The 26850-nt window shown below is 37.5% G+C and overlaps 3 protein-coding genes across 4 annotated transcripts in view; 2 read left to right on the forward strand and 1 right to left on the reverse strand.

The window, feature by feature from the left end:
* Positions 1-2933, forward strand: part of LOC106938267 (carbonic anhydrase-like) — a 21626-nt gene extending 18693 nt beyond the window's left edge. For both annotated transcript variants that reach the window (XM_015020191.1, XM_015020192.1), the window contains exon 17: positions 2413-2933. In XM_015020191.1, the coding sequence (XP_014875677.1) occupies positions 2413-2568 (156 nt within the window). In that variant the 3' untranslated portion in view covers positions 2569-2933. The remainder of the gene's footprint in view (positions 1-2412) is intronic.
* Positions 2934-7069: 4136 nt separating this feature from the next.
* LOC106938269 (carbonic anhydrase 4-like) lies at positions 7070-10877 on the forward strand. Its single transcript, XM_015020193.1, has 9 exons — positions 7070-7317; positions 7483-7558; positions 7666-7692; positions 7766-7936; positions 9396-9544; positions 9630-9725; positions 9807-9882; positions 10094-10257; positions 10346-10877. The coding sequence occupies exons 2-9, from the start codon at positions 7483-7485 to the stop codon at positions 10520-10522; spliced, it is 936 nt and encodes a 311-aa protein (XP_014875679.1). The 5' UTR covers positions 7070-7317; the 3' UTR covers positions 10523-10877.
* Positions 10878-13494: 2617 nt separating this feature from the next.
* On the reverse strand, positions 13495-26114 carry mmp25b (matrix metallopeptidase 25b). The gene is made up of 11 exons (XM_015020197.1): positions 26044-26114; positions 25872-25957; positions 24261-24393; positions 22924-23074; positions 21710-21996; positions 20936-21115; positions 19744-19828; positions 17673-17755; positions 17437-17589; positions 16552-16839; positions 13495-15161 (listed from the first exon to the last, which is right to left on the reverse strand). The coding sequence occupies exons 1-11, from the start codon at positions 26063-26065 to the stop codon at positions 14905-14907; spliced, it is 1725 nt and encodes a 574-aa protein (XP_014875683.1). The 5' UTR covers positions 26066-26114; the 3' UTR covers positions 13495-14904.
* Between the last annotated feature and the right edge of the window lie 736 nt (positions 26115-26850).

Here is a 26850-nt window from a genome sequence, read left to right on the forward strand (position 1 = left end):
TCAATCATCGGCCTATAAAGTGCTGGGGGGTGCCACATAAAATGACATGGGGAGCAACATGTGGCCCGCGGGCCTTGAGTTTGACACGTGTTTTAAAGTCATAGGTAGGTAGCCGTTTTTCACATTTTGCCACATTACAAACACAAAGTTTATTGGATTTTATTACGTTTTTATCCGACAGATCCTTCTGGAAAAAGAAAACATACCTGCCCTTAAGGCGTTTTATAACTTTGTCTGACGCATTGTATCTTTTCAATTCCATTTTATGATTTTGTTCTTCTTTGTGTTGTTCTGTTAAATTCTACATAAAAGACATTCAAGTTTGTGGTTGCAACAGAATATGTAGAAACTCTCGGTGTTTGAATACCTCACCAAGGCTTTGTGGTATAAAACACCTAAACTCTTTCAAAAACATAAAAACTTTGGCATTTCAACATCTGTTGCAATCCCAAAACTTCTGACATGGATTGAAAGTTGAGTCAGGTGCAACAGATGTGAGCGCTTCCTAAATTTAGCTTAAAGTAGTTCAGAAAGTGGCTAGGTCAGTTGTATTATTGTCTTTTTGCAGTAAAGTGCTGCACTTCTAAAGTTTTTAATGCTACGGTTTGTTTGGTATCTTCTTTATTCACACATGGATACACACCACTGGTGAATGATCAAAGATTTAAGAAGAACATTTCCTGTTACTCTTTACAGTATCTCAGTGTTTACTCTAGCATTACCTTGAGTTGTATGAGTAGTTTTAAATGTTTAGTGTGTTCATGGGACAAGTAGACCTGATTTAATTACATCCTAGGAAATAATTTATAAATCCTATGGAAAAAGCTGCAAAGTGAGATGAATAAAAACAAGTGACCGTATGTAAATAGAAGTTTATACATGGTCACATTGGAGCTTTGAAGAAACTCTGCAAGATTAAGGAACCGAAAGGTGGAAATTCTACGTGAAACATGCCAGCCTGATGTATGTCGAACTCTAAATGAATGTACAACGCAGCAGAAGTAATGTGATTTGATGACTAACTGCTCAGACAAAAGGCCGTTTATCACCTGCAAACTGACGGCGTCAGTACAGAATGGTGGCGGCGTACTGATGGCACGTGCTGCATTCTCAAAAGTCAAACAGAAAACTGATCAGAATCAAGATGTCACAAATTACATAAGAAGCACATCCTGTTTTAAACCCCATGGGTTTATGCATCTGCTTTAAATATTCATGTCAGTATTTAGAAACTTAAAAAAAACTAACTATAATTCAGTCCTTTAAATGGCATGGGTCTAAATACATTCAAGAAGTGAAATCTGTGTCTTCCTGGTTTAGTTGAAATTGTGGTAATCAGCTCCTATCAGGACAGATATCATCATTATGTGACGAAAGCCATGTGACTCAGGGCGATGCAGTCTCTTCTCTAATCTGTAAGCAATGACGCTTCATGTCCTTTGTTGCATTTTCCCCATCAAACCTGCACAGACACCTTAGATCTTTTTGATGATTTTTATAGATGTTTGCTAACAGATAAAGAGGTGAAATGTAGTTTTAAAACTTATGTCAAAAGAAAAGTTTTTCCCCGCATCCCCTAAAGTGTTTCTTTTGCGTTTCCTCACAATAAACAGACACATCCTGGTCTATTTTGTATGCAGTTACAAATTAAACATTTAAAATTTCAATATATGCACATTTAAAGAGCCTCAGTGAAAACATGTTCATATATTCTTAACTCAATTTCTTCACTGCATGTTTTCGTCTGTTTGTGGAAGGTTAAGGTGGAGCTGCATGAAAATGATTCAGATTATCAACACAAAAAAGACACAATCAAAACTGACAGATGATTTTATTACCTCGTCAAAATGACTCAGAAATAGTTCGGATGCATTTTTTCTTTCTTTCCTTACGGAAAGTTTCTGTTTATATCCTAGAAGGGACGGAAATCCCATGTTTGACCTGCTTTACTTTTGCATTTTGCAGATAGGTTTGTGGTAAATTTCTATCCTAAAGAAAACGATGTAAAACTTCAAATATCTCACAAACCTTATGAAAACCTCATGTTAAAGCTGAAAGTACGGTCGCCACCTTAGGAAAAGACTCAGTATTAAATTATACCACATGAACTGATCAGTACATTATTGCAAGAGAACGCCAAAGAAAGTTTTTCCCCATGTTTACTATGGGGTTCCATAGGAAACACCTGATCCTGGTTGCTTTATGATAAAAATGTGTTTTTTCCTCTATAATATCCAGTTCCTTTACTATATTCTGGAACAACATGGACCTGAAAATGTCCTTGCTTGGATTTAAAATCATCAGTTAGAATTAAACCTTTCTTCCTGTACTCGTCTCTTCCTCTCCTGTCATTATGTCAGGTTGTGTGAGTTTCGTCTCTGACTGAACTAACGTTACGTTTGACTCCATCAGATGGCGATGTTCCCGGAGAACACAGGATATCACAACATCTTCCGGCCCACTCAGCCTCTTCATTCCAGAAAGATCTTCACCACGGCTGCAGCCGCCGGCCTCGTTCCCGTCTGGGTTTACCTGCTGCTGCCCTGTCTCTGCACTCTCTTCTGCTGAGATCCCTTCGTCAAAACCGGAGCTAAAAATGTGAATTAAAACGACTATTCCTCAAAGATTATCTGCTTGCAAAACCAAATGTAACATTTCATCAGTAGTCATGACGCTGTTAAAGCCGGAGAGGTGGAGCGTGATTTTAAATCTGTTTTGTAATGTCTGCATATCTACAATTTCTATTTATGATTTTGCCGTTTGCACAATAAATGAAAATAGAAGTTAATGTAAAGATTTTAAAGTAGCCTTCATTTAACGTTTCTTAAGTATGTGATACAGATTCTGCCTTGCATATTGTTGTTTCAAATGATGTTATACAAATATTATTATTGATAAATATTATAAAATAAACAAAACATATTTTAAAAAAATGACTGTTTTGTGATTTTTGATGTTGCTGTTAAAACCGAGGGTTTTGCTGATTTCTCTCTTACTTTGTAAGATAGTATGATGTATTATAACGATTAATATAAAGGTACAGAATATTTAAGAACATAAAACTCCCAGAGCGAAATGTTCATACTTTTAACATCTTTTATGACTTTGGATTTATTTTCATTACAAACTGGATGGTAATATTTTAAAATCTAAGACAAAAAAACATAAACCAATAAATAAAAAAATACTCTGTAAAACATTGGAGGCACATGTAGTTGTGTCTACTATCTTTTACTCTTTAAGTCAAATAAATTTACTGAGTTTTAGATTTTGAACCTAAATTAGTTTGTGAAAGATAAACTTACAATAGTAAGTTGTGTTCACTTTTTATTAAGAGTTGAATAAACTTTTTAGGTTAGCACTTAAAAAACTGAAAGAAGAAAAAGACAGGAGTGGGAACTATTTCCCAGAATGCTTAGCAGCGTGTTTTTGTATCGTGAGATGGAAGTGCGTTACGTTGATCTGACTCTTGTTTTATTAAGGCAAATGTTTAGACAACTTGTCTCTTGTTAAATCAACTTCATGAACTTTAATTTAAAAACAAAATAATATTTTTGCTGACTTAAGTTGCATTTTGAAGGCAGCAGGTGGACTTTCACTGTCAAGTTAAACCAACTTCATATGTTTTACAGTGCAGGAGGTTCATTTGGTGTTTGGTGGAATCTGATCCAATGCCTGTTTGCAGTAAAAACCAAATAGCATGTAAATGTTAGAAGGTCTCAGCATTAAACTATTTTATCCTTAACTTTCTCAGATGTCACTGCAAAAGGAAATACAGAACCATACTGTTCTCCCAGGCTACTCTAGTTTCTTCTCGCATTCCAGAAACACAACTTTTGGGTTAACTGGTTTCTCTAAAACTGCCCTGCTAAGCAAGCTTAGGCCTCAAACGGGTGTGTTATTGGATGGGATAATAGTATTTGGAGCCGGTCAGGCGGCCTATGAATCAGTTTCTCCTTTACTAGTTCTTTAGTACTGCTGTGTGAAATATCTTTTCACTAATGACTCATTTTGTGGGAACATTTCCTGTTTGGCTGGTTTGCTGTAATGAAAAAAATTATGCAGATAGACATTATGAGATCTCATGAGTTCCTACCCCTTTCATACTCATCAACTTATAAACAATTAAATCTGCAAACACCATCCATCCATTTTCTGAACACCCTTGTCCCTCAGTGGGGTCGGGAGGGGTGCTGGTGCCTATCTCCAGCTAACGTTCCGGGCGAGAGGCGGGGTACATCCTGGACAGGTTGCCAGTCTGTCGCAGGGCAACACAGACACACAACCATGCGCACACACACACTCACACCTAGGGGCAATTTTAGACAGACCAATTAACCTAACAGTCATGTTTTTTGGACTGTGGGAGGAAACTGGAGTACCCAGAGAAAACCCACGCATGCACAGGGAGAACATGCAAACTCCATGCAGAAAGACCAGGGCTGGGAATTGAACCCAGAACCTTCTTGCTGCATGGCAACAGCTCTACCAACTGCGCCACTGTGCAGCCCCTGCAAACACCAGATAAACTTAAATTATTTCCACCTTACATGACATATAAATCTCACATTCCCATCTTTAAATATACAATTATTTAAACATGTTTTATATTTTGTCTTAAATAGTTTTGAGCTTTTGACGCATCCAACACTGGAGTTGAAAAACCTGAACTTTCGCCGCTCTACGCAGAGCGCCAACCAGCAACTATGGAGGATAAACTAAATGTTGCTGTTTGCTCTCGTCCTTTAATCTATGACCAATCGAGTTATGACTACAGAAACGGGAATAGAAAGGACTTCGCTTGGAGGAGGATCAGCGAGGAAGTTGGAATGTCCGGTAAGTTATAACTTTTACTTTTTGAAAATATTTCTCCACAATTCAGCTATCCAAATCCATCCACCAAAAACATTGAGTGACGTTAAATAAACATTTATTTAAATGAAGTATGCAGGAGACGGTGGAAGAGTTAGAAGGACACATTTGCCAAGGAGTCTCCTCTCACCGCCCACCTGGAGTGATTTTGATGCATCTGGAGCAAAATGTCAACGTCTGACTTCAAAGTGCGTCAAACACGTTCGGTGTGAACACAGCATCAGTTTCCACCCAAAGGTGTCCTGTCGGGTTGAGGTCAGGTCTCTGTGCAGGCCAGTCAAGTTCATCCACACCAGGCTCTCCATCCATGCCTTCATGGACTTTGCTTTGTGCTCTGGTGCTCAGTCATGTTGGAAGAGGAAGATCCAAGCTGAATTATCCAAAATGTCTTGGTATGCTGAAGCATTCAGAGTTCCTTTTACAGGAACTAAGCGAAAAACAACCCCACACTATGATCCTCCCTCCACCAAACTTTACACTTAGCACAATGCAGTCAGACAAGTACCGCCGAACCCAGACCCGTCCATCAGATTGCCAGATGGAGAAGCGCGATCCGTCCCTCCAGAGAAAGCACCTCTGCTGCTCTAGAGTCCAGTAGCAGCGTGCTTCACACCACTGCATCACTTGGTGATGCATGGCTTGGATGCAGCTGCTCCACCATTGAAACCCATCTCATGAAGCTCTCTGCTCCTTGCTCTGGAGCTAATCTGTAGGTCACATGAAGTTTGGAGGTCTGTAGTGAGATTCTGCAGAAAGTTGGCGACCTCGTCGCACTACGCGCTTCAGCATCATCTGACCTCGCTATGTCGGTTTATGTGATCTACCACTTGGTGGATGAGTTGCTGTCGTTCCCAAACTCTTCCACTTTCTTATAATACAGCTGACTGTGGAATATTTAGGAAACCAGGAAATTTCACGACTGCATTCGTTGCACAGGTGGCATCCTGTCACAGTTCTACTCTGAAATTCACTGAGCTGCTGAGAGCGACCCATTCCTGTTTGTAGAAACAGTCTGCATGTCGAGGTGCTTCATTTTATACTCCTGAGGCCAACGAAGGGATTGGAGCACCTGGTTCTGATCATTTGGATGGGTGAGCAAATTGGCAATAAAGCTTCATTTACTGAGATTTTATGCAACACACAAGCACAAAGTTGTTCATAATTATAAAATAAAGTGAATTTGGTATTTTAAATATCTCCATGTTGATACTCCTCAATAAAAGGGTTGTCTTCTTTAACAAACAGAGCACACCAGTGTGTTGTTTAGCCACATGTTCTAAGAATGGAGTTTGCATCAAGTTTGCAAATGAAATTTGATATAGAGAAGCTAAAGCATCAGGTTATGAGAAACATCTCAGTTCAGTCAATCATATGAAAACGGACCTGGCTGTCATCTAGTAAAGCAGGTTTCACAGAAATGTGTTGCTGTTAAGCAGGGGATTATTTATTCTGTCAGTGCCTGCAGGCGGAAACCTTCTGATTCAGACCAGTGTCATTTTTGTAAATGATCGCTTTACACTCCACTGTCAAACACACAGTGGAGAGGTGTTTGACATCTCCACTGTAAAAAAAGTCTATAAATTACGGTAAAAGACCGCCATCTGTGGTTGCCCGATTTTTACCGTATTTAAGGTAAAATACAGTTCAGGGTTACCGTATTTGTACTGTAAAATGTTACTATACTTATACTTAAAATTCTATGGTTGCCAGAATTTCATTATATTTTACCATATTTACTTGGTAAAATCCGTATTTATACGGTAAAACTCTGTGGTAGCCCAAATTTTACCGTATTTATGGTAAAATTTGGTAAAAGTTTACCATATAAATGCCAGTTTAGGGTTCCCGTATTTATATGGTAAAATTATGTGGTTGCCAGAATTTTACCATATTTACGGTAAAATGCGATAACATTTTGATGCGTAAATGCCGGCTCAGGGTTGCCGTATTTATATGGAATTTTTTTTTTTTTAGAGTGTACACCTTCAATAATTCACACAATGCAGCACAGACCCACCAATATTTATTAGTTGATCTATTTACAGACTACAAACTGTAAGCCTGGTTAGTCTGCAATTATGCATCAAATTAACAGTGAGCAAATATTTAGAATAATTTACATTCCGATTACGGTTAAACTTCGATTCCGCTGATAAAATAAAGAAATGACCAAAGAGATATTTCTGGATTATATACAGAAAAAAAAAAAATTCCTTTATAACAAGAACCAAAAATTTCCCCTTTAAATTGTTTAAATCTCCTCAACTTGCATTATCAATGTAAAGTATTTTAGCTCTGCATGTGATTTCGTTCCTTTTGTAAGTCATGCAATCAAGTATTGACGTCATTCAAGGATCCGCTGAATTCCTGCAGATATCAAGAGCTATAAAAGGTTAAGATGAGGCCGGGCAGCAGACACCTGCGTGGAAACACCTGTACCCAAAGGTAGGGGCAGCTGGACTGACTTTTTACATTTTTGCACTTTCCCTCCCTTTCTAATCAGCAAATTTGAGTTTTAATTTTCAATTTATTTGCATTTAATTAATTGTTAAATGCAAATAATTGTTTTTCAAGTTTTATTCGTATTTTTCATGTTTTTTTCTTCCTCAGATGAATTTTCTGACAGTAATTGCTGTTGCTGTGTGCATCCTTGCACCAAGTGCTTACTGTGAGTCATCCGCAGTCGGTAAGGGAAAAAAAAGAAAAAAGAAAATAATAAAATAATATGCAAATACATTTTCATCACTACTTCTACACAAACGGAACCTACTAACCGGTTTAATTCTCTCCCAGAGTGGTGCTACCATAACCCACTCTGCAGTAAGTATCCGCCTGTTTCCTCCTCTCCAACATCATTTCGCTGCAGCCGCTCAGCTCCGTCCCTCTGCCGCAGGTGACAGCACCTGGCCGACCATCGCTGCGCTGTACTGCAACGGGACGCGCCAGTCGCCCATCAACATCGTGTCTGCCAGCGCGACGGAGGACGGAAACTTGACGGAGTTCACCTTCGTGGGATATAACAGCAAATCCGCCTTGGACATAATAGAGAACACCGGGGATACTGGTATGTGGTGAGACTGCAAGGGCGCAGCATCTCTTCGCGCATCCCGACTGAGATTATACGGCTTCCGACGGACGCGGAATTTATTTTGTGGCCAGATAAGTTGCATGAATCAGACGCTGGATCACTATTAGCTCTAAACTGAAAGACGGCATGGAAAAATAATATTAATATTTATTTAACCAGATAAAAAAAAGCCTTCTTGAGATCTTCAGTCACTTTTTTGCAGACGCGGTAAACGGGGATTTAGTTTAATATAAATATATAAAAAAACATATAGCTTTCAAATGAAACACTAATTTTACTTGTTAATGTAAAGTTTGATATGTAGAAAATGCTGAGTAATTGTGCTCAGATTTACATAAACATTAACTCATAAGTTGCATAAATCTAAGAGTCTATTTCTTGAACCATCTTACACCTAAGCCTCCTTATCTGCGTTTTATTTATGCTGGCTATAAAAAGGGCAGAAGATGTTCTAGTTGGGAATGATTTAACCCATTTTTTATTGTGGATGCTTCAGTGTGTGGCAGTTATTCACAAATTACTCCGTGATCAATTGTGAAAAATCTATTAATACTTTGAATTGAAGAAAAACACAAAAACGAAAATTTTCTGGCCTGACTTTTTCTTTTATCTGACTTTAATAAGTTGCTTCATTTAGTCACAAATAAGTAACTGAATTAAGTTAATTTATCAAATTTATTAAGTTGTCAATTTAAACCAATGCAAGTAAATTTAGTTTGATAGTTAATTGAACTTTTTTCAATTAACTGGACTTCAACTTTGAGGCTCAAGCTTTTCATGTCAAATTCATTTAGAACTGAAGTCAATGCTGCATAAATTAATTTGTTTGGCATTATAAAGTCAGTGAGTCAGATAGCCACACATATAAAACTCATTACAGATCATATGTCAACTTTGACCTTAATAGAAACATTTAGTTTTTGGGATGATTAGTTCTTTATTAAAATTAAAATTAGTCCCAATCGATTAAGTAATAAATGCCGCTTAGACCTTCATTTAGTGTTGTAGTTTGGCCGCCATCCAGCAGAGGGCGCCGCTGGTCATCCAGCCGTTGGTACAGGGTTAAAGATGGCGGCCATGTCAGAACGAGAAGGAAATACAGCTGGAACAGAGTCCGATATGGGATGCTGAATGCACTTTTTGTTTTGAAATATAAAGATGTTCAATATTATTTAACTTTAAGAATTCAGTGATATTGTACTTTTTATCAATATATTCTGGCACAAATGGCCTTTTAAGAGCATTCATGATCTTGATTTGGCCCAAATGGAAAATGAGTTTGATACCCCTGATGTAGAGAGTTTAAATGTTGATCCACTTGAGTCCAAACAGTAATAAATCTGGTGTGCTGTGGTTTGTCGGAAATTTGGTTTGTAGTGTTTGAGGAAATACATCACCTAGAGCTTCAGTTTGTCTTCATTTCCTTTTATTCCAGTCAAAGTGACCTTAAATACTGGGGTCAAGATCTCAGGAGGAGGCCTGTCTGAGAGCTACGACAGCCTGCAGTTCCACCTTCACTGGGGAAACGGGACGGCCGAGCCCGGATCGGAGCATACTGTGGACGGCAAGCGCTTCCCCATGGAGGTATTTCTAATCTTCATGCAAACCTTTTAGCCTCGTGTGGGTTAACTTTCTTTAAAAACCTATTTTGTTTTCATTCCTCCTTCAGCTTCACATTGTAAACAGCAAGTCGACCTACGGCCGGAACACCACCCTCGCTGTGAAGGATTCTGAAGGACTCGCTGCTCTCGGTTTCTTGATTGAGGTGAGCAGAGATGACGTCACGTTTGAGAGCTTTTTTCATTTTCTGCAGCTGCTTTATCAGCATCGCTCTTCACTTTTAAAGGAGCTGACAGGTGTAGATGATCAACCAGCCAGCTGGAAGATTTTGACCTCCTACTTGTCAAATATCTCAAAAGCTGGTAAGCTGTGGCCGTGTTTTTGAAACTTCTTCAGGATGAGCACCACTTAACCTCGTTAACAAACCACCTGACTTGAAATTACACAATAACACATCTTAATATATACAAGCCGAAATGAAAATATTAGTCTGTTGTTTTCTTTGGTTCTTTGATTAAGCTTATGGGTGTTTGAGTTGAATCTCCTCACTTTGATGCTCCTTCCTCTCCTTAGGTAAGAATATCACAATCCAAGATGATATTTCTCTAGACGATCTCCTCTCTGGCGTGAACCGAACCAATTACTACCGCTACCTCGGCTCCCTGACCACTCCGTTGTGTAACGAGGCCGTAGTTTGGACCGTGTTCAAGGAACCGATTAAAGTCAGCAAAAACCTGGTGAGTGTCTCCATAAGGGAGGTTCTGATTTGGATCTTACAGAGTGGTTTCTTCCCATGAGGCTAAGCGTTGTCGATCCTCCCTTCAGATCGACCTCTTCAGCTCAAGCGTGTACATCAAAAACTCCACTTCTCTGATGGTTCATGTGTATCGAAACACCCAGCCGTCACAGCCGGTCTCAACGCAGCCGAGGGCCAGCTCCTCCACCAAATCTGGCTACTCTCTGGCTCTGATGACCTTTGCCCTCATAATGGCAAGATATTAAAACAAAAGCTAAGGTGGAAGGTCAACTTTTGGATAAAACATGCATAAAGTGCCAAACCTCAGTCCTGCACATGTTGCAGGTTTTGTATGTGTGTAGAATGAAAATTCTTGCCTGTCTTGAACTAACCATGCAACACAAATGCATCTGTTATTTTTTTACTCGTTTATTCTTGTTCTTCTTCTTCTTGCACTTTACAGAAACGTCTGCATGTTTAAATTGCACTAAAATGGAACCTGAATGTTTTTAGTTTGTGATGAAGGTTTAAGGTGTAACTCCAGTTTATGAAGAACTTGTTCTCCGGCATGATCCACACATTGCAGTGAAGATAAAAACCTTTTCAATAAAATATTTATCATTGACTTCTGAGTGTTTGGGTTTTAATTTTCAATATAGTTTTTGAATTAGTTTTTTTTTTTTTTTACAGGACATTCTGTCTGTGATGGTTTCATGCTTGTATAAAATGAAACTTATTTGGTATAAAATTTGTTTACAATTAGAGGCCAGACTTTTTCTCATAACTTTATATTTTGGTTTAAATATTAAATGATTAACGCTTTGATCAGTTATTTGGTACCTGAGTACTCTTCTCTTTTTCCCAAAGGCGTTTTTACTCTTACTTGAGTAATTTCTTTTTTTACTTGTACTTGAGTAAAAATATGTTGAAGTCGTGTGACTTTTACTTGAATTGAATTGTCCCTAACCATTTTCTCTGTCCCCAAATTCATAAATTAAATTGAATATAAATAGAAACTAATCCAAATGATCAAACAGTGCATTAAGCTTAGTATTTAAATTAATTTATAAAGTTTTCTGTGTTTTGGACAAACTATGCATGCCTGTATGTTTAGGGATAAGATAGAAATGCATTTTCTTCAAGAAGATTTTCTTATTGCATGGATGAAGCATGAATGGATGGATTTGCTAATACTAATACCTTCTCAGTAATTCACATAAAAAGTGTATCTGTCCCTTTAAGAATACTGTGGCACACCTGAGTCTCGTGTAACCCTAGCAACTATATTTCACTTCAGGAATGGAGCAAATAACATTACAGAGACTTTGAACACCTGGTCTGAGTCACAGCTAAACAATGATTGAATTGATTCATTAAGTAAATATAGATCAAACATCTGAATGGAAAAGTTTTTCTAAAATACAAACCAATCACTCTTCCTTTGAATATGTTTCTTTTGTAGGTTTGGTTAAATTCAGATTTGTTTGATCACACAGAAGGTTAACAACAGCTGAGCATCGAGTGTCTTTCAGATACGTAGGTCACGCTGTGTGGTACCGGTATTTCCTTAGAACTATCTGTTGATGATCTTTGACTTGATCTGTTGTAGTGTCTCTGAAGAATGATCAGAATTTACCTGTGTGCAGCGACAGACGTGACAAACACAACAACCTTCACCTCTCCAACATGGTGCAGGTGCACATCACAAATTCACTAAAACATTTGCTTCATGGCGATTAGACGAGGTTCTGTTACCACCTAACATGGTATTTATGAAGTACTAATGTGTAAAGTGTAGTTCGGGTAATTGAGGTGCATTCCACCTGTATCTGTGTTTATTCAACAGAGGAAAGAAAGTTGCAGCTCTTGTTCATCAGCAAATGCTTTCGAACTTTTTCACAGCGTCTAGTTTCTCATTTAGATTCCTCTGTTAGGCAAGGCAAGTTTATTTGAAAAGCACTTTTCAGCAACAATCAAAGGCAAATCTAAACAGACAATCAGTGTTTTAGGTGTTTTGCTGCTTGTCCATGTTTGGTTCTGGTTCTGGGGTTGCAGAGACTAGAGCGAGAAGACCTGAGGAGTCTGGAAGGTTGATTCAGTGATTTTAATGTATTTTGGTGGTAAAACATTCAGTGATTTATAAACTAACAAAAGTATTTTAAAGTCTTTTCTCTGAGCTACGGGGAGCCGGTGTAACGACACTAAACTGGTGTGATGTTCTTTAACTTCCTGGGTTTAGTCAGAACGCCAGCAGCAGCGCAGTGGATCAGCTGCAGCTGGAGGATTCGTTAGTTAGACCTGTGTTGCAGTAATCAATGTGAATAAAGATAATGTTTGAATTTCTAAAGATCTTGCTGAGATATTAGTCCTTTAATCCTGGAAATGTTCTTCAGGCGATAAAAGACTGACTTTCCTAACCGTCTTTATGTGTCTCTGAAGGTTCAGGTCTGAGTTCGTCAGGTTTAAGGGCTGGTCAGTGGTTTGTAGCTGTCATACCTGAAGCTCTACAGACTCGTGTTTTCGCTCCTCCTTTGGTTAAATTGATGCTGCATCCATGCATCGATTTGTTCTGAGCATCTGTTCAATGTTTTGATTGGTTCATAGTCACCTAGTGACATTGTAATGCATAACTGTGCATCATCTGCTTAAATAAGGAAATTTATCTTACTGTATTTAATAACCTGAGTTACACTGTAAAACATTTGAGCCGCATTTAGTTGTGTCTACTGTCTTCTACTCTTTAAGTCAAATAAATTTAGCAAGTTTTAGATTTTGAACCAAAGTCTGTGGGTTTGTGAAAGATAAACTTGCAGTAGTACGTTGACTGTGTGAGTTTTCAAAGCAGGGACCTTTTCCATGATTCGGGGAAGTTCTCTTTCAATCAACAGAACCACGGGGCAAAAATCGAACTAACAGGCTGGAAATTTACTGTGGCGGTGACGCAGGTGTCAGCACTGTCTTCACACGCTTTAAGAGTGTGTGTGTGTGTGTGTGTGTGTGTGTGTGTGTGTGTATTGTTTGTTAACCTCTCCAGGGTGTGTTGAATGGATGGAAATTTACCACACAAATAGACCCTGATAGGGAACCACTTTCAACTTTTCCACAGCAGTTATTTAAAGTTAAACACAGAGGTGATTTGTCTTATTGTTTGCAAATACAACATTCAAACGCTCCACTGAGCACAGACCCAGCACCGGCTCTTAGCTAGAGTACAGGAAGGAAACACACTGGAATGCAGTGTAGCACTTTAGATCTGCTTCATTTCAGACAGAAAAAATAAAAAAACAATATAAGGAAAATACAAACTTTAACATTGACACAAAAAAAATCTGAAAAAATCTTTTGCATGAGTTCATTAATCCAAAAATACCTGTGAATTTTGATACCACCTGTTAGAATGTGTGTGTTCACAAACACTGCATGTTGCTATAAACATACACAGATTTTTTTTTATTGCTGTGATAATTGATCCAATTCATGTTGCTAGATAAGCTTGCCTTCCTCTTTAGGAAACTTACAGGTTTTCTCCATACATACAAGTGTCAGAATCACTGTGACAGAAACCCTGTTTACTCTCATTTCACCCCAACAGGAAGTTACAATTGGTGCAATTTAGTCTAAATATCCCTGTTTCCTACTTTACTTAAATCTTAAACCATAACTGCTCTTTAAAAATGTAACGGTTTTATGCTTTCACTGTTTATTTTATTTAGACTCTGTGGAAGTAAAAAAGTGTCCAGCGTTGCCGGTGGCCATCCGGCGTCTCAGAGGTTCCTGTAATTCCCAAGTTTCCAAAGCAGCAACACGGCAGCAGCCCTCATAATGCCAAAGCAATATAAAAGCTTCTGGGAAATTAATTTCCTGGGGAAAGAGTTCAGGGTGACCCAGTCAAATCACCTTTAGACCCGACAAAAACAATATGCACAAAATTCATTGTCTGCTCTTATTGTACCTAAAAAACCTAAAAAATCAGACAGAGAGGTTTTGATTACATTTTTGAATATTTGCAATTATATGTCTGATTGTTCATTTTACACTCCATTAAAACAAACATTTCAAGTTCCTCTGTGTGAATCTCTGAGGATTTCATTCATAACAGCCCTTTATCCAAATATTATGAACACAAAAACAAATAAATTCAGACGATTATAAAGCAGCGAACCTTAGTAAAGAAACAAAGATAAGAAAATATAACCAGAAGTTGTGCAAGACGTACAAAATCTAACTACCATATTTCAAATTGCAATAATTTTAAAACAGAATAAACTAATGCATAACTGGTTGGATGCATTTTAAAATATCTACAGTATATTGGAAGAACTAGATTTGGAAATCAGAAGACGGCGCCTCAGTTTTAATCTTCTAAATTCGTTTGTCTGGATCAGATATCATAATGTGAAAGAAAAGCTCCATTTGCTGACTAATGGTGTTAAATACCAATCTCTACCAAAGGGGCTGATATTTAAGCATTTTTGTCCATTTTTATCCTACAAACACAAATATGTGAAACACAACCGGGATGGGGGAGTGCTACTGTCTTAGGGTGCCAAATCCTGCAAGTAAAACCTTTAATTCAAGAAATAAAACTTTATGACGGTAGAAAGAAGTCCTGTTTATGCTCCAGTGTAGAGAAAACAGCCCACATTAGTTAATTATTTACAGAAATCAACCCGTTAATTATCAGCATAACAGCAACCAGCAGCAGACAGTCATTCCTCAGAGACGATCTGTTGAAGGCACAGATGCATTCCTTTGGCTTCCCAGGATCCTGCGGCGCAGCCGTCGGAGGAGGACTCGGACACCGCAGCCAGTCCATCCCGGTGGCCTTGGGAGAGACATACTCCTGGTTTATTCCTCCGTCCTTCATCACCCAGTAGAAGTCGCCCTTAAAGAAGTAGGCGGCTCCTGAAGAACGACAACCAGAGAACAGCTGCATTTCATCTCCACAGTTCTGTTTTCTCTGCAGCTGTGATGATTCTCTGCACCAGGAGCATCAAACTCATTTTTAGGCCAAATCAAGACCACGAAGGCTCTTAAAGGGCCGGTTGTGGCAGAATATAATGACAAAACCTGGGAACAAACTTTTAAAACATTAATAAATTCTTAAAATTACATTTGTTTTTTTATACATCAATAAGACCCTCCAGGGTTTTGTGACTATTTGCAATAAAAATCAAACATTTATGGAACTAATTTAGAAGCATTTGCAATAATTGCACATATGTATAGCAGTAAATGCAACGTTTTACTACTCACCGTCATGGACTATAACTGGACAGTAAGAAAGTCAGCATCATTTAAACCTGATGTTTTTCACCACTTTTGTCAAAGAATCTACAATAAACTCACAATTATGCATTAGCACAGAAAAGTGTGAGGATTTGTTGATTTTGAATGAATTTCCACAAAAATGTAATTTTAACTGAAAGGATGAATAATTGTTTTTATTAAATACACAAAAAAACTAACAATAACAAAAACACCAACACTAATTGGTTAATAACACTATATAATAATCACATGTTTATATGGTGATTTGAACAGTTTTATGTTTGGACATTGTGTGAGTCGAATGGTTCTGTAGTTTGATTCCATTTACTGATTTCTATTAGTTCATCCGGGGAAACTCCTGTTAGTTTATACATGTTGCTTTCTTTTGTTTGTATTTCCTCTAATTCATGTAAAGCACTTTGATTTGCTTTGTTGCTGAAAATGTGCTATGAAGATAAAATTACCTTACCAAAAGTTTTGGTAACATTTTATTTGAAGGGCTGTGCATAAGGCTGATATGACGCCGTCATAAACATAAAACACCTGTTATGAACATGAAGGAGTCTTCATGAATGTTTACAAGTGTGGTCATGACTTGTCATTTGGACAATAATGACACTTTTAATGCAAAGTTCTATTAAAAGTTGCATTAAATATCCATTAAGTGTCAACTTGCATTAAAAATGTGATTATTTACAGAATGACACTTCATGACATGTTTATGACATGTTTATCATGTCATAAACATGAATCATGTTTATGACAGTCGTGTCAGTCTTACTCACACCCCTTCAAATAAAGTTTTACTAAAGTTTTTTTTACAGTAGTTTTGCATTTTCATATTTTAAACTGTGATTCCCCCCATAGCTTGTAAATATCTTACATCATTTTTGAATGTCTTTTGTTAATTGTTTATTTTTTATAAAGAACTAGAGCTGTCTGCTGTCCAGTGTTGACTACATTCTACATATGAAAACACATAGTTTGGTTTGTCTACTCATTCAACGACTGGGATCGTTGTTACCTTCACCCCAGGTAATGACATCATCCATGTGGGTTGGCATTCCCTTCCAGACGTCGTTGCTCCGTGGGTAGCCGGGGTCTGGCTCCTGATTGCCTGTTCTTTGGCTTTCATCAAACCTCCAAAACTGCCCCCCGCTGAACAGGTACGTCTTCCCATTGTGGGCCCAGACGAAGGCGGCGTCCACCCGGTCCACCGCGGCGCCGCTCGGCATCGTCATTCTCCAGTCGGACAGGGGCCGAGGGTAACCGCTCATCACCTTTGTGTCGCTGAAGACCCAGTACTGCGAGCCTGAACACATCAAAGTGGTTAAAAACGTTTGGTGGATATCTGCTTTGATACGGACATCTGCCTCGCAAAAAATATTCATGTTCCTTGATTTTTTACATATTCTCTAACATAATCTCAAACTTTAATGCTTTTTAATGGGCCATAAGAGCTTGTTTTAAGTTTTAAAAAAAAGTCTTAATATTGACAAAAAATATTAATTCAACTGGCAGATTATTTTACTTACCATATAGGAAAAATACCTCAAGTTTCTTTTCATTTACTTAAAAGAAGCTCTTGTGCGGAAGTTTTGTCCTATTTTAAATATACTAAGACATATGCAATAGAAAGTAGACCAAAAATACTTGATAAGATTTTGTTTTCTTTCAGTGAAGAATATTGTATTCATATTCAAGTGAAATTGTGTGAAACTAGTCAAAAATACTTGGTTAGTTTTTGTGTTTTTGTGGTGTTGGTTTGGTTTCTCTTTGCTTCCTCAATAAAAGTTTGAGCAAACTGCTGCATGCTGTTTTAAAAAGGAGCAAACATGTGAGATGAATTAGCCAGGATCAAACTTTCTACTGTTAAACAGAACTACGGATTAATCTGTAGCTTTATTACCGATGAAGAAGATGATTTTGCTGTCGCTCTTTCTCTCATAAACGGCGTCGACTTTGTTTGTTCCTGACGGAAGGCCAATCCAAAAGTTGGTGATCACAGCAGGCCTTAAGGATACCAAAGAGCCATCTCGCTTAGTTCTCCAGAAATGTGCACCTATTAAACAAAGAACAGGGTTAAAACATGACAACTATATTTATTTTTAATTGTTAAACTTTTACTCATGTGTTTCTTCCTACCTCTAAAAAAGAAAACCTCCCCTCTGATGTTTGCTACTGCATCAAAGCTTCCCTGGCATCGCTCATCGGATGAAGGCTCAGGACTAAACAGGAGATTTTAAATGCAGTTACAGGAAAATACCACTAGAGGGCGGAACAAGACTAAATGTGACCACAGCGAGGCTTACAAATATACACACACTAAAGTTTGATTAAATCTGTGTTAATAAATTGTGTGTGTGTGTGTGTGTGTGTGTGTGTGTGTGTGTGTGTGTGTGTGTGTGTGTGTGTGTGTATCTGAGCAAGTAGAGGCCTATTATTAATTCTCATTCATTTCAATTCAGTTCCATGTACTTATATAGAGCCAACACACAACAAATATCATCTTGAGGCGCTTTACCAAAAACAAAAGCAAAAGGAAAAAGAAAGAATTTAAATTTAATCACGTACATGTATGACATTATATTGCGTGGAAAGTTGCCTTTGCTCATTGTAACACCTTGAGCACTAACAGGATGAGTTCATTTCCTTTCTACTTGCAGCTAGATGGCCACAGATTCAGACATAAATATAAAAATTATGCTTTGAATTATTACTAGAAGAACCCTGACATTCAGATTTTAAATATTTGATGTACTTTGCCTTGTTGACAAGTAAAACACTGAGAGACTCTATAACTTCTGATTTCTGTCTTGGTTCCTCTTTTCAAATTTTCTATCTTCCTAACATTGATACTTTGCAGATTAAGAACAGTCTGTGCATTTTTAATAGAGACAAGGTGAAGGAGGCCAATGCTAGGATGCTTTCCATATTCCAAAACCAGTTTGGATTATTTTTAATGTTCATTCTTTTGATTCCTGACAGTCAGACTGGATTAACTAGCAAATAAAAAATAAAATCCTCCTCCAACATCTACCCAAATTTACAAACTTCATGTCTTCTGAAGGAGAGTTCATGGTCAGAGAAGACAAAGTTTGGCCACAATGACAAGACAAACGTTTGGAGGAACTGACACAATGCTTTCAACAAACCAACCCTGTAGAAACTATCAGTCATAGTCATGTTAGCATCATGCTAGCAGCCTTGAATCCTGGGCTCACTTGCAACTGTAATCCTTTACTGTACTTGAGAAAAGCAATCAGACTGCCAGGGATGCATCGATATGAAAATCTGGGTCGATAACAATAATATTATTTTTGCCATTTTGCTGATAAACGATATTTACAGATATATACAGCTCTGGAAAAAATTAAGAGACCACTGCAAAATGATCAGTTTCTCTGATTTCACTCTTCATAGGTTTATGTTTGAGCAAAATGAACATTGTTCTTTCATTCTACTGACAACATGTCTCCGAAATTCAAAGCAAAAATGTATTATTTACAGTATTAGCAGAAAATGAGAAATGGTCAAAATATTTAAAAAAAGATGCAGAGCTTTCAGACCTGAAATAATGCAAAGAAAACTAGTTCATGTTCATTTAGAAACAACAACACTAATGTTTTAACTATTTGGTGGAATAACCATGAGGTTTTCAATTGGCTTCAGTTCAGTGGGCTCTTACTTTTTCCAGAGCTGTATATTTTACCATCTTTCAACACTTTTTGATATTATACATATTACATAAATTTCACTATCTTTTGACATATTGATGAAAAGCTTTTCTGCTTCAGTTGAATTCCCCACTGTCCTGCACTGCATCACATTCTGCCAACAAATCGCAAAAAGACGAAAATAAATATCAGGGTTTTTTTTTTCAATTAATATCGGATATGTTATAAAAGGACTAATACAGGCTGATGCATCGCACATCACTAGTTAATACCCTTCACTGGTCCTGAACCAGGAAACCAACCAGTTTAAATCAGCTCTACCAATTCTTAGAGAAAAGTGGCCAAATATCTGAACAGAATAACCTTGTTGGTTGTTTCCAAAAACATGTGGTTCCTCAGAAAGTTTCTGTCACTGAGTCTGTATTTTCACTGAAATAGAACAGTTCCAATGAATCATGAAGTCATGCATTTGAAACGTCTGCGATGGCTGTATTTAAGCAGAAGAGAATTATAAGTTGTGGTAGAGGCTGTGAACTCACAGCCTTGTTGGTCTCGGGGGAAGAGGAGTCGGAAAGAGCGGTGGGTCAGGATTAACACCACCTGGTTGTGTGTCGTCTCTCGCGCCTGAAACAGAATCATGACTTTAAACAGGAACTGAAAGCTGATGACAGCATGAGAAACGAGGTGGAGGAACCGGCGTTATTCTCTGGAAGCGTGGGTCTCTGTCAAACCGCTTGCAGCTATACAGGTATTAAGGAATTAAAAACTGAGTCCTTGAGATCTCAAGATAAAGATTAAAACTAACAATAAAAAATTTTAAAACGCTTGTTTTAAGAGAAAATAAAGTTTTAATCAAACACAAACATCATTTCCAAAAACAGCAAGCTGAACTTTTTGTTTTTATGATAATCAGTAAAGCATTTTAACTTTAACAAAACTTTATTATTTAGTGAAAGTGGCTGAAGATGAAGATTTTCCCCAGATTTTTACAAATTACCTACTGATCTAAAAAAATACAGCTTTACCTGAGAATGTAACATGATTTAACCCTTTAAAGATCTTCTAAAACATTTGCAAATTAATGTTTCACTTTAAGTTAACAGCAACATTTGAAGTGAAGTGTTTTCAAGCACTTAAATTTAAACTGAGTAAATAGTCTGAGCTGCTTTGTTGGTCAAACTAAATATTAACTGCAGCTTTTTCAAACACAACGAGAAACAAAGTAATTTACAGGACATCACAGGAAAAACATTAAAAGAGCAAAACATTATGTTTTGCTAAAGATTTTTCTCATATTATAGGTGAAATAATCTGCCAGTTCTGGTACATTATTGAATTATTTCCTTAAAACAAGCTCCTATATCTTGCTGAAAGGTTACTTATTAGCTAGTTTTGTCGTATTTCAAGTGTAATAAGATATTTACACTAGAAGCAAGGCAAAAATACTTGAGAAGATTTTGTGTTTTTGTTAAATTTTAAAACGTTTTTACCAGAAAAGGCCCTAAAGTTATTTAAATCAAGTGCTTATTATAATTACATTAAAAAACGAGAAATAAATCCACTTAATTTATTTCACTAACGTCAACATTGTAATTCACTTTTCACCCAAAAATTCACTGGTCTTTAATTGAGGGTTATAAACTTTGACCAGAGTCGAGTTTTATTCGCTGATCTTTTTCAGTTAAATGCCATGTTGTAGTTTACAGAGCAGAGACTGTGAGAGCCACTGACCGTACAGCTGCTGGATGGCCAGCCTGTCGTCCAGATCCAGCTTGTACTGGGAGACGTCTCCCACCGGACCCTGGTAATACGGCCTCATGATAGACGGATCCGAGGAGGAATGAGAGAGGCCGAGAGCGTGGCCGAACTCGTGCACCGCCACGGTGAACAGGTCTGTGGTGCTGCCGCCATCTGTGGAAGTGAGAACATCAGCAAAAACCTGCTGTGCACTGCAAAACCACAAAATCTTACCAAGGATTTGGTCTAGTTCCACTGCAATTGTCTCAGTACAGTTGATATAAGACAAAACTAACTTACAAATAACTTTTTAGTCAGATATAAGAGCATGTTTCAAGTAAATAATCCCTTAATATTGATTTAAAAAATACTAGTTTCATGAATTTTATAAGTGGCAGACTATTTCATTTATAATAAGAGATTTTCCCCATATTAAACTGTAAGTGAAATAATCTGCCAGTGGAACTAGAACTGGGTTGCTAGGTAACGGCTGGCCTTGGCTGGGGTTGCTAGGTGACGGANTGACCTTGGCTGGGGTTGCTAGGTGACGGCGCCAGTGGAACTAGAACTTTTTCCATCAATACTAAGGAATTATTTACTTAAAACAAGCTCCTATCTCTTGCTGAAAAGTCACTTGTGAGTTAGTTTTGTGATTTTTTAAGTGCACTAACATATTTGCAGTAGAAACTAGACCAAAAATACTTGGTAAGATTTTGTGTTTTTTCAGTGCTGTTTCATATTTATGTCGCTGTTATTGTAAATTTGTACCTCTGTAGCTCCAGGTCTCATGGTCATCAAAGTGCGTGTCACCGCTTACTTCGTCCACGCCAGGAAAGAAGGCGTGGGCCAGGGTGCCGCCCTGCCCGTCGAACGGATACCCGTCGTTATGGAGCAGGGAGGCAAAAGAAACTCTGATGTCCCCTCCGGCCTCGCCGTCGCCCGGCAGCTGTCTGAAGTTCAGCGGAGCGGCGTCGCTCCAGGCCTTCAAGGCGAGAGCCAGGAGAGTTTTCACCACGTCAGGGGAAACGGAGGATCTTGATGGGAAACTGTGGACGCTGCAAATAAGACAAAAACGTTTATTAAAACAAATATACAGCTACACTTCAAAACCAGAAAGAAGTATTTTTGACCTAATCAGTAGTGCAAATATTTTGATACACTTGAATTAAGACAAAACAGTTTTACAAGTAACTTTTAAGTCAGTCATAGGAGCTTGTTTTAGGGCAATAATTCATAAATATTGATAAAAGTACTAGTTGTAAGTAATCTGCCAGTGAACCAAGACATTTTCCCAATATAATATCTTATAATGATTCCCATAATATTAGAAGTTACAACATGGGAAACATGCATTCATAATCACTGTCAGATTATTTTACGTACAACTATTTTTTCATCAATATTAAGGGATTATTGACTTAAAACTAACTCCTACTTCTTGCTTTTATAATATTTGAAAGATGTTTTTTATAAGGACATAGTCTGCTAATGGAACCAACTCATTTTCATCAATATTGTTTACTTAACACATTCTTGTATACTTTGCTGAAAAGCTACTGGTAAGTTAGTTTTGTCTCATTTCAAGTATGAAACATAGATATTTACAATAGATTCTAGACTAAAATACTTGGTAAGATTTTCTGTTTTTGCAGTTTTAACTTGTTTCTTGATTCTATAAATTAGACAGTAATAAGCGTAAATGGATAAATTTATTTCATGATTGGAAAATATTTGCGATTAATCAAAACTACTTTATAATTTAACAAGAACGCTTTCAGATAGACTAGGGTTTTCAAATGTATTTACTTTTAATACTAAAATTAGTTTGATATGAAACATCAAAGAGTTAAAAATAAATATTTGGTTCACCTGATATTAAGATCTATTAATATGACTGATGATAAGCTGTGAAACTCTGCGGTTTTACCATGATTCATGCAGCTGCGTGTTAAACCTACAGACCAGCATGACAGGAAACCCACCTCCATGTGAGGTCAGTCTTGTGCCACTTCAGGCCTGACAGAGCGTATCTCTTCCTCCTCCTCCTCCTCCTCCTCCTCCTCATCTCCTCGCCTCCAACAATGTCTGGGAGCGAGCATCGCGGCGTGGACATGAGCTTCAGCGTTTCGCTGTCTGGAGCAAAGTTCATGTGTTAAAACTGACAAAAGGAGAACTTGGACAATGTTGGGCTTCCCACTCGATATGATGTAAGAGCCGCAAACCTCAGTGAGTTTTAATGGGATTTTGTGTTATGTAATTTAAATTTAAAATGTTTATTTTAAAAATAAAGTCTGGAAAATTTAGCTTGCACTCACAGAAAATTACATAAATCCATCTTTTCAGTTCAGGTGAATTCTATCAAAAGAATAGTTTGTCAAAGATCTTCAATTATATTCAGGTATGGGCTTTGACTAGGTCATTCTAACACTTTAGCCATTCATTTGCTCTGTATTGAGCTCCATCCATCATCTCATCAAATCTGACCATCTTCCTTGTTCCTTCTGAAACAAAAGCATTCCCACAGCATAATGCAGCCACTGCTGTGTTACAAGGCAGCGATGATGTATTCAGGATTATGTGGAGTTTTAGTTTTTTATTTCCTTTTGTAAAAACAGCAGTTGAAAAGGTTCAGTCTTGGCCTTTTCAAACAGCCTTTTAAGGCATGTGCAAGATAAGCAAGCAGCTGCTTACAGCCCCCCTACACCAGCAGGGGACCCCCAAGAGCACCAAGTTAGTGTGATAAAATAGATATTTATATTTAAAATAATGTTGAATAATATAAACAAAACTGTACTACATGTGGAAAAACAATTTCTATATTATTTTTTTGTAGTTGTTACTGAAATAATAGGTTAATATTTCCCTGTTGGGGACAGATATCAAACTTGTTAACTTGTTTATTGTAAATTTAGTGTTTTTCAGCTGTTGTTATGTTCAAATAGTTAAAAATAACACAGCACACTTAAATACTACTCTGCATTTCAAAATCCAAATATTCTCGTTTTACTTTGCTGCTCCTGTAAAGTTAAAATCTACAGCCACAGTAGCACTGCTATGACATAAACGGATTATGAATGATGCTAATGATAGCAGCTATGCTACACATATTAAGTAGTTTAGGAATGTTAAAGCATTTGTGTTGACATGTTGGGATGGGGGGTTAAAATGAAAATCTGATTGGGGCCCCAAAAAGGCTTGGACCGGCCCTGGAGGTTTGACTGTAATATGTCAAAATGTAAAAAATGAACACTTTTGCAAGGCAATACATGAAAAACATCATTCACAAATTATGTTTTTGGCGTGTGTGTGTGTGTTCTACCAATTAATCCGGTTTCCTGGATCCCTCCAAATCTCTGCATGACACGGATTGCTTGCTCAATCCCGTCTTTGGTCTGCAGTTTGCTGGTGCGTGGATCTGGAGGAGGAAGGTAGCCATATCTGCTTAGCCAGTCCTAAACAGGAAGAGAAATAAGGAAATTTAGCAATTTGCTGGAAGAAGAACAAGAAAAAGAACTGACCTTGTTTTTATTGCTTATAGTAAATTACTGGCTGTTGCAACAATGACACAGGGAAAGACATCTGAATCATTTGATATCACACCAGCTGCTACACTGATGATGTCTGGACCAGCAGCATGCCGGCCATTACTGATGCAACACCTCCATCCTCATTATGCAGGACAGATACCAGATCAAATGTTCTACTTAAAATTACATTAAAAAGCCCAGATGTGACAGAAATGTCTTCGGAAATTAAGAAATGTGATTTTGAAACCGTGTCAGACTCCACCCTGACAGAAACGTTTGATGTTGCAGCCGAGAGAAAAAAACTGTTGGCAACGGTTTCTTTGTGGTTTTCTTTCTGGGTGGTTGCTGGTTTTCTTGGTTTATACCTGACTAAAAGGAAACATTTTATTCTGTTATACTGCAAAACTTAAGATGTTTTATCCCAGGTGTGTCATTCTGGATGATGTCCTCAAAGAGCCGATTGTGGCTGAATGTATTTTTAAAACTTTAATAAAAAGCTTTCTCTGCATTTGATAACTACTTCTTAAAATTAATATTAAACATATTTTCACTTTCTTTATGTTTGGCACAATGCAGAAAAAACTGCTTTGATTTGATTGTGAAAATAATATTTCATTACACAACTGTGTCCCTGAGGGCCACATAAATCATATGGTGGGCCAGATTTGGCCCCTGGGCCTTGAGTTTGACACACATTTTACATTGTTTCTTTTTTTCTTTTTAATCTAAAGAAATATTACCTTCAAAGACAGAAGTGAAAAAACTGTTTTGATTCATAACTGCCTTAGAAAAATGAAGCTGTGCAAGAATAAGTTACTGAGATGTAAGATGTCAAGAAATGTTAGAGAAGTTCTTGTTTTCAGGACGATAACACTTATCAGTTATTATTGTGTCATTCTTAATATTTATTCTCAAGGAGAAAAGTAAATAATAAATCTGGATGTTTTTTTTTAAATACATGTAACTCTTGACAGAATATTAATTTAACTCTTTACTGTAAAAAAAAGAAGAAATCTTTTGTTAATCCTTCATAAAGTATGAGTTTTTGGTCTTATATGTGTTTAATAATTCTCATATGAAATTCTGGGACCTTGTAACATTTAAAATTATACAATCCATGTTTTATATATAAAATACGACAGAAAGGGGGTTATAATTTAAGAAATAAATGGATGAATAAATAAATATCTTCGGCTTTCGTTTCATCTCATGTTTCCAGCTTTTTGGGGGGCCTCATGTTACTAAAATATTAAAGGTTTTGCAATATAACGACACATACAAATAAGATGCAATTTATCCCCCTAAAAACCTCACATGTGCTGCAAACATTAAATCCAGTACAAACGCAATTCTCTGCGTCAAATCAGAACATTTTTGCGCCATGGGAGAAGCGGCTCACTCACCACCGCTCTGCTGTATTGATTGGACTGCCCTCCCGTGAAGTTCAGTATCATCATCACCATCATCATCCACAGCAGAAGCTCCATCCCTGCAAACAAAGCGCGGCGTCATTCACTGAAACTTTGGAAAGTCCGACATTTATCCGTATGAAAGCGAAGAAGAGCCTCAGCTCACCGCTGCGTCTGCTCCGGAGCATCGTTGTCTCTGGGCTGATCGACGCTCCGAACCGTCTGCGCTCCTTGTGGCTGCAGAGTAAAATGGTTCTGCTTTTTATTTTCCACAAGTGGATGTCTAGCTCATGAGTTCCCTTTAAGGTGATTAGCTCATCTAAACTTAGATTCCTGCAGCCCACAAAATACTCAAAGTCCAGGTCGCCTACACGGATCTGTAGGCTGACGTTACGTTATAATATAATATCTATAAAAATAAAACTGTTTGTATTTTGTTTGGATTTATTTCGTGTAGAAGTCCAACACAAAGCAGCGCGAAATTGTGAAGTAAAAAGTAATTATACATATTAAAATTTCTTATGGCTACTAAAATCTGAAAGGTGTGGTTAGCTTTTTTTTTCTTTTTTTACTCTGACACCGCAAAGGTAAAATATGTAACTTTTATTTAAACAAATATATTTTACATATTTGTTAGTCCTGTCATCATGTCTTGACAGTATGTTATTAGACAGATAATGTATGGACAGGTCGATCTCCTCAACCTTCAGCTGCTGCTAAAGAAATGCACGCTCCCAAGTCATCCTGGTCAAAAACAACCAATCAGAGCCAGGAGGAGGGTCTTAGCGCTGTCAATAAATCTCATGTAAATGTCCTAATGGTGGAGAAACAACTTATTGTAACAGAAAAAAAAATGTTTATCTGTGGTCATCAGTGGCTACGCTAACTAGCCTGAGCATTTATAGCAGTGTTATCTGCAACGTAGCACAGAGCACATGTGCCACATGGAGGAGTGACTGACAGCGCTAAGACC

Source organism: Poecilia latipinna, unplaced genomic scaffold (genome assembly GCF_001443285.1).
Source record: "Poecilia latipinna isolate Pla-1442-1.1 unplaced genomic scaffold, P_latipinna-1.0 Scaffold2545, whole genome shotgun sequence".
Classification (NCBI taxonomy): Eukaryota; Metazoa; Chordata; class Actinopteri; order Cyprinodontiformes; family Poeciliidae; genus Poecilia; species Poecilia latipinna.

Coding starts and splice junctions, on each gene's coding strand:
- LOC106938269 (XM_015020193.1), top strand. CDS start 7,483: ATGAATTTTCTGACAGTAATTGCTGTTGCTGTGTGCATCCTTGCACCA. Junction 9,726..9,806: donor CTCTCGGTTTCTTGATTGAG/GTGAGCAGAGAT, acceptor TCACTTTTAAAG/GAGCTGACAGGTGTAGATGA. Junction 10,258..10,345: donor TTAAAGTCAGCAAAAACCTG/GTGAGTGTCTCC, acceptor TCCTCCCTTCAG/ATCGACCTCTTCAGCTCAAG.
- mmp25b (XM_015020197.1), bottom strand. CDS start 26,065: ATGCTCCGGAGCAGACGCAGCG. Junction 21,116..21,709: donor TGAGACCTGGAGCTACAGAG/GTACAAATTTAC, acceptor TCACTTCCACAG/ATGGCGGCAGCACCACAGAC. Junction 17,756..19,743: donor CCCCCGAGACCAACAAGGCT/GTGAGTTCACAG, acceptor TCTCCTGTTTAG/TCCTGAGCCTTCATCCGATG.